We start from the raw sequence: 7,738 nt of genomic DNA on the forward strand, positions 1-7,738 counted from the left end.
AGCCAGATCTCTCTAATATCCTTGTTGTTTTTATATTTTCTAGGTGTTTTTCCAGGTCTGACCATCTTGCCCTCCATATGAAGAGACATATCTAAAAAACCTAAAGGCCAGAGTTGCCATGGCGTCGGCCGTTGTCTGAAGGAAATGCCGTGAGGCAGGGGGCTGGACTTCAGGCGGGGACCCATCGCCCCGCAGAAGAAAGTTCTCACTTATTAAACCTCTGTGTACTCACACACACAGACACACACACACAGACATACACACAGACACACACGCGTGCACACACACACACTGTCATGCACTCAGCTATATTTAAAATATATACGTCTATTCTTTATGCCTTGCCCTCGCCAGATGACAGAAGACGAAGAAGAAGGAAACTAGGTGAACTCGGCAAGGCAGTCTGGCTGCTTACTTCAGCACTATTGGAATTATTTCCCGCTGTTGCCAACGGAAATCAAAGAAAATGGATGTGACGTCTCTGCAGGTGGACGGCAGTAAGAGGGGCTTATTTAACTTGCTTCTCAGTGCAACTTGATAGGAGAATACAACGTCTAAAAGTTGCATATGTGTAGCACTAATGTTTCTTTTTAAATAGTTGGGGGAGAATGACCTAGAAAACCAAATTGCAGTTTGGTAGCCAAAATTAACTCTTGGTTTATTTGTCCTTTGTGTGTGAAAAGTCCTACTATTCCGTGCGTCTGACTTCCTCACAGAACTGTTGATCAGTTTTGGTTCTTCTTAGTACTATTGAGATCTTTCCAGTCGATACCAACGGCCTTAGCGGCGGCAGACTCTGGAATAACACCTTACACCTTTCTGGCCTGCATTTCTCTAGACTTCACTCTCCAGGGAGGAGTTTTCTTTTCTTACTTTTTGACTCTTGCACACCATATGCACTAGGGATTCTGGAAACTTCTAGCATGACTGCAAAGTGGCCAAGAGAATAAAGTCCTTGATGATAAATCACAGTATATCCCTTGAGCCTCACCTTATTGCCAGTGCTAGATTTTTTCTTTTTAATCTCTCTCTTTTTTGCTAATGAAAACTTGAAAAGCTTATTTGGAAGCTTAAATGTTTTACCTTTTCTCCATGGACTAAACCTCTCCAGGACTCTCTCTCGGCACCTGGATGTCCAGCTCTCGAAGCAGCCAATCAGATGGGACATCACACTTTTCTCATCCCCCTTGAGGCATCCTGACCTCAGCTTATAGTGATCAACCCTGTGCTGTGTGTCATTGCTACCCTATAACCAGTTTCAGCATAGATGTCGCTAGTCTCAAAGGGCAGCTGCATATTTAACCTAACTCTGGGTTATGACCTGACAAAAAGCCAAAAATATCACTCTTTCCAGGAGTGGGGAGAACGGAGGATGCCTCCCAAGTCTAGTGGCTTCAGAAACCATCACCCTCTCTTCCTCTCTCGTACCCACTGAGTCCTCTATCACCCCACTTGTTAAAACACCCAATTCAAAATGCCGTTGTGGGAATGAAGGGTGGACACTTAAGGAAAGGGTTGAGATATTTCTCTCATGGTATGTCTAAAAGGAGAGACATATTTCTGATTTTTTTTTTGGCTAGGCCCACCATGGCTTGTGACCTAGAGCACCCGGGATCAACAGAGGCCTCACTCTTACTCTGCAAGCTGACTCCAAGGGGGTTACATGCCTCACTTTCCATCCCACACACACATCCAATATCGATCTCCATCTACCCGCATTCTTAGCTAGCTGGCACTGGCCTCAACTCCAAAGACTGCCTTTAGGACCATTAAATGGCCTATGCAAGCAAGTGGGGTGGTTATTAGGGAAGATTGTATATTTTGTATATTCTGGGACCATCCCTTCAAGACACGTCTAAAAAAATACAAATGGCATTTGGTCCGCCCATGGTTGCTGCTCCTTCATACCAGCTGGCTCCCCTCCTGCCCTCCTTTGACTGTTTGACTCATTGACTGTTAAAATGCCACCCCATACCTATTTGGGATGCAAAACTGAAGTCTTTGAAAGGAAATAATAATATAAGAAACAGATACATTTATGACAGCAACCTTCAAGATCCTTGGCATTTGATTTCTCAGCTTTCTGCAAACTTTGATTTCACTGAAATGTTGAAACTACTCGTCTGAGGGCAAAGGAGCCTCCTTATCACAAATGCTGTAGCTGCCACTTGGACACTTGGGGCATTCTGCGGTCTGGCCCTTCAAGTTTTCTTTCTCTTTTTCCTTTTTTCAATTTAGACCAAAAACAAAAACAAAAAACAACAAAAAAAAGAAAAACCACCCTAAACACACATACACACAAAATCTGCCCATTTGCCAGAGGCAATTATGTATATGTTAGTCGGAGGGTATTAAAAAAAAAAATCAGTTTTATTCCAAAGATTTAAAACTAGACATGACTTAGAAACCATTTCTGGAGCACTGCTTGCTGACAATCTCATAGTTCTCGACTGCATTCGAGTGCATTTGTAGCCAGTCCATCAGGGCGGACCATGGGATTATATTTGAATGTGTGGTGCATCCTTTCTCGATGAAGGATGTGTGAGGGACCTTGAACCTCAGCTGTATTAAAACTGTAGCGCCTCCAGTCAGTGCACTAGATGAAACTTTAGACACCCCAGATTTTGTTGGTTCGTTGATTTCCCTTTCTAGAGCAGCGTCCAGCATGACTGCACGCACACACCAGTGACGGCATTAACCATGACTGCCACGATTTACAGCCGTTCTCTCCCCAGCTGGAGCTACTCTTGCCTCTTGAAATGCTATTATTATTAAGGGTTTATAATACTTAATTTAATTTTTGAACTGACCAATGCAAGGCTCTATTAAAAAGAAAGTTTAAAAAAATGGAAAAGAGTAATCATTGCTTGTTCGCTCCCCGGATCTCATTTGAATGTGGCAGAACAAAGGCCCTTTGGTCTTTATCAGCGTCTGAAATGTTTGGCAATTCCTCTCTCTTTTGTAACAGTGAGGGTCTTTGTAATCTGCTCCTGACCTTTCTCCGAGCAGGGTGCACTGAACCTCCACGGTGGGGCTTGCTTGCTTCAGGCATTTGTTGACTGTGAGAATTGGCCTGAGAATTTGGTGGGTGCTAACTGTATGGCTTTGAAACTGTTCTTCTGTAGCCCAATTGACACCTCTGAATGATAACCAGTCCTGTCCGTGTGGGTGGGGGAAGCAATAGCCCCAGTCGTTTTGGAAATGGATGTGTGATCAAGTGTCCATCATCTCTGAAATGGCAGAGATGGTTGGAAAGAGCCTGCAGCAGTGAACAGGCTTTCCAAGAAATAACCTGAAGCTAGTTTGCTTCCAAGAGGACAGGTTATTTAGAACAGTGCTTTCATGGACATTTGAAACACATCAAACCGCTTTCTCCTTTAAATTATTACCTCCCAACATTCCAGGGGATCTCAAATTTGCAAGGAAAAACCTGGCATGGTGTTTCTTGTGGTTGTCCTCTCAAGCACGCTTTATCCAGGGTTCAGAGTTCGATGTATAGAAAAAGAGTGTTTCGAAGCCATTGACGATTTTCTTTATTTCAATTTGTGCTTCTTTCTCCTCCCACATGGCTGTAAGTCAAAGATGTGGAAACCTGAAATTATAATGCTGCTCCTAGCTACTGGCCTCCTGCCCCACTGATGGTTCATTGGCCCAGCTTAATGCCTGGTGGTGATATTATGTCCAGAAAAAGAGATGTTTGGATTCCATGACAAAGCTGCATTTTATAAAAATATCGGAGACCCCCCCAAATGAACTTCATGCTGACCATTTCCTTCTCCTCTCTGTGCTCTCCCTTGCAAAGCACTTCAAGTATCCCCTCTCCTCCCCTCCTGCACCTCTTGTGCCCTTTTTACATCTTTGATTGCCTGATGATAACAGGGTAAAAAAGACAGCCAACCTCAAGCATGATTAGCAGAACTGACTCCTATGTTTTAAAAAATCTTCTTTGAACCTAGAAGCCAGAGAAGATTTTTTTTAAGGACTTCAGTTTGGGATAAGCTTCCAGATTAGCCATGTCTGTTTGCATCAAAGGGGAAATAAATGGGACTTTCAGGGCCGCTCAGCCAGTGCATTCAGAACATTCTGCCTGTAGCCCCAACTCCTGAGTTCCACGGCAAAGTCAAAAGAAATGAACTCAAATGGCAAGAACAACAAAACTTAGTGATTAGTTTTATGGGTTCAAAATGGTTTCCTCTGTGGAGGTCACTTCATAAAATGTAAAATACAGCACAAAGTGCTTTTGGCTTCTCTTTTGCACCAGTTGGTTTTAGGAGAGGGAAGAAGGTTGGGAAAGTCAGAGATGCAACGTATTTAACTACAAAAATCAGGTTCACTGTTTCTTTTTAAAAAATCTTACAAGGGCCAGCATTTCTGGCCACCATTTTGCACCCAGATCTTTGCCAAAGTGAAAATTCGTTAAGCAGAACCTGGTTGAAATCTCCTTGCGGAAGCTTTCCCTGGCATCTTCCGGAAGTGGCCACTGCCAAATGTGTGGTGGGGGCAGGAGGAGAGAATTTGCATTCCGGGTCTGGATTACATTTCGGTAAACATGGTGATATCTCAGTGTGAAAACTAGAGGGGCTGGCCTGAGTATACATCAATGCCTCTTTGATGGCCTACTTTCCTCAGTGAGGATCTTTGGGAATACTTGAGATGAAACAACACAAAGGTGTCAAAGGAAGCAAAAACTGCTCGTAAATGTGAGATCCCATGACTAACAGCATGAGGCTTCAGGGTTTTCTCTTGCTTTTAACACTCGCTTAAATCTCCTCTGTTGATTCCTAATAGATCCCGGAAAGGGGAAAAATAAAGCTGCAATTAACTTTCTTACGTGCACCCTTCCAATATAGTACTGTATTCTTCAGGTGTTTTGCATTTACTTATAAGTCCTCGGGAAACAGGTATCAAAAACAGAGAGAGAAATCCCAGGCCGTCACTCCACAAATATCCCAAACGAGATACTCTTTTCAAACAGGGCTCCCTCTGAGCAGTCAGGAGGGAAGGTTGATACGTTCTTTGTTGGGGACTGTTTATACAATTTTTTTCAACTGTGAGCTTTGGAATCGTAAACTGCTTTGACTCCAGCTTCTGTCTACTGCCATAAAATGGACCCCATGTCAGAATAATGAGGGTGGTATGCGCGCACGCAGCCAGACACGTGTGCGTGTGGACCTGATGTACCTTCGCAGAAGGAAAACAGTTAGGCTACTGACGTTTACGAGGAGTAGCCACCAGTGCCTAATATCTTTTGGGGGGGATGGATGCTTATAATTGCCAGTATATTGAAAACACACTGGGAGTTCCACATAGAGGGGAGGGGCCGAGGGTGGGAAGAGGGGACATTTTAATCCTAGGCCTTTGGACCCGAGGCAGGATGATTTCTGCAAATTTAGGTCCTGAAAGGCTTTGGGGCTCATTGGCTGCTCCTCAACCTTTTTTGTTTTTGTTTTTCTCAGCATGCATTTTCTATCTCAACCCAGACTTAGTTGAATTTCTTTATCTTTCACTTCTGCTTCATTCCAGGGAGGAAAAATACACCTGTTACGGCCAAGATCTCCTTGCTAACACAGAGGCAAAAATAAATGTTTAATGTTTTTGAAGCCTCCCCCTTTCCTTTCCATAAATCGCCCCCCCCACCCAAACTCCTTCTCTCTTTCACCACCTCCCTCCTCCCACCACACAGCTTCCCGGCCACCACCACTTTTCTTTCAAATCTCTATTATCCTCTTAACAGTTGCTTGAAGAACTTTATTTTTGCACTATACATTTTCTTTTTGCCAGATGTGTCTAACAAGTGTGTTTGGAGAGACCTACTCCCAGCCCCCACCCTTCCCCCACCTCCCTCGGTCACATGCTCTCAGGCCTTCTCTGGTATTTATAATATATCACAGAAGTACCCAGTCTTATAGCCCTCGGTTATGCCTTTTTTTGACATTTTATTTTTTTTAAGCTTTTTATATATATATATAAATATATTACTTTGTCAAGTTTTTTTGCTGTACAAAAGTCTTAAGATTTAAAACTATTATTTGTATTATATGATGGTGGTATGTTAATGTTACAAAATTATTAATGAAGAAAAAATTTATTTTTGTTACTGGTCTGTTTCATAATTCTTTTTTAAATTGGTATATTGTAAGATATCTATGCAAAAAATGTTATGTGACGCATTTTTATTTAAGAATGTAATATGTGTAATAAACAGTAGAATGTGTTTGGCCTTGGAATGCCTTACTGTATTTCTCCTTAGCTTATTTCACCAGGGAGAAAAAAAATCCTCAAAGAGACACAGATGGGTCCTTATATACCTCATGAGCGTTTTCTTTCTGAGAGAGAGAAAGGGAAGGCGAAAGATTGTATTAGGTCATTTTTCTTCGTTTGGGAGACTGTTGGGGGGGGAGTGTATTTTATGGTTTCAGTGAGGTAGCTCAGAGACCAAATAAGAAGGAACACCGAAGACAGTTGATTTCTTCGAGGGGAGGAAGAGAGAAAATGGTTGGAGTTTATGAAAAGCAATATTTTAGAACGAGGTAGATGGTGGGATGTTATCTGTTTAGGGGGTTAGGAGCAGCTTATTGAAAACAGTTTATTTGGTGAGGGAAGGGAAAGTTTGCTCTGGGACAGCACTAAACAGAGCAGCTTTGGGAAGTGTGACTTGAAACAGTTGGTGGAGGAGGGAAGAAGGACAAAGGTGAGGAGTAACTGAGGTGGGGGCGGGGGAGTCGGTCTACAGGAGTAGATTGCTGACAACCGGGGGAGAGATGGCTGAGTCGCGTGTGGCTGCGCATGCTACGAGAAGGTAGACGCAGATGTAAGCAGGCTCAAACACCCAGAAGAGGGACGTGGAAGGCCTGGGGAGAAAAATCTTCACGACATCCAGGAAAGAACATCTAAGTGAGTAAGAAGGTAGAGAGCCTAACTGGTGTTAAACGATTCCAGCACCCCTTGCAGGGCAAATCTCCAAGAAAATTGGTATCATTAACTGGGAGCCACAGCGAACACATGTGTCATCTACGCAGGACATAGTGCTGCTCAAGCTTTCTTTTCACGCTCTGGACTTATGGAAACAGATACAATGGTGAATCGCTTCTATCCCTCCTCAGACAAATCTGACAAGAAGCTTTTCGACCAATTTTCGCATTAAAGATTGCGGCTATAGTGACTGAACTTGCTGCCTGGGCACAGGCATATCTGTACAGGAGATCGGGTGTGAGGAGTGTTGCAGTGGGTTGGGAAGGGAAGCTAAGTGATTGTGTCCTCACCCTAAAAAAAACTTGGTAAAGAGAACAGTAGATGCTTCAGGAGCCAGGAAAATGGTTTTGGAAGTTGTAAATTTCTGCGGCCACGTCTTTGGAGTAGGCAGGTGAGCTAGACAACAGGACAATCCAAAGCCGACTGACGAGAAGCTACAGGCTCCAGTGGGAAAAACACTGGCCCCAGAGTCCACAGCCTTACCTTCTGGTCCCTGGTCATTTAGTATATCCATGAACTAGCAGAGTAATTTAACCATCTCATAACCAAAGTCATCGGCTTAGAAATTTCTCTGCGTGAGGGAGGATGAGATAGTTTTGCCGTATGACTTAGAACAAGGCTTATTTTTCTGTGAGGATGAGACTGACATGTCAGAGCATATCAGATTGAAGCTTTTAAGTGCGGGACAACCTACACTGTGCTGAGACGACAAGAGGGAAGGTGGTAAGTCTAATCTTTTTGCCATAGGAAAGGAGATGGTTTACAT

The 7,738-nt window shown here is 43.3% G+C and overlaps 1 protein-coding gene across 2 annotated transcripts in view; it reads left to right on the forward strand.

Annotated features, from left to right (window-relative positions):
- The window catches only part of KLF7 (KLF transcription factor 7), a 93,877-nt gene extending 87,715 nt beyond the window's left edge, over positions 1-6,162 (forward strand). For both annotated transcript variants that reach the window (XM_057745038.1, XM_057745039.1), the window contains exon 4: positions 44-6,162. In XM_057745038.1, the coding sequence (XP_057601021.1) occupies positions 44-95 (52 nt within the window). In that variant the 3' untranslated portion in view covers positions 96-6,162. The remainder of the gene's footprint in view (positions 1-43) is intronic.
- Positions 6,163-7,738: the final 1,576 nt, after the last annotated feature.

The sequence above is a fragment of the Hippopotamus amphibius genome, chromosome 8 (assembly GCF_030028045.1).
Source record: "Hippopotamus amphibius kiboko isolate mHipAmp2 chromosome 8, mHipAmp2.hap2, whole genome shotgun sequence".
Classification (NCBI taxonomy): Eukaryota; Metazoa; Chordata; class Mammalia; order Artiodactyla; family Hippopotamidae; genus Hippopotamus; species Hippopotamus amphibius.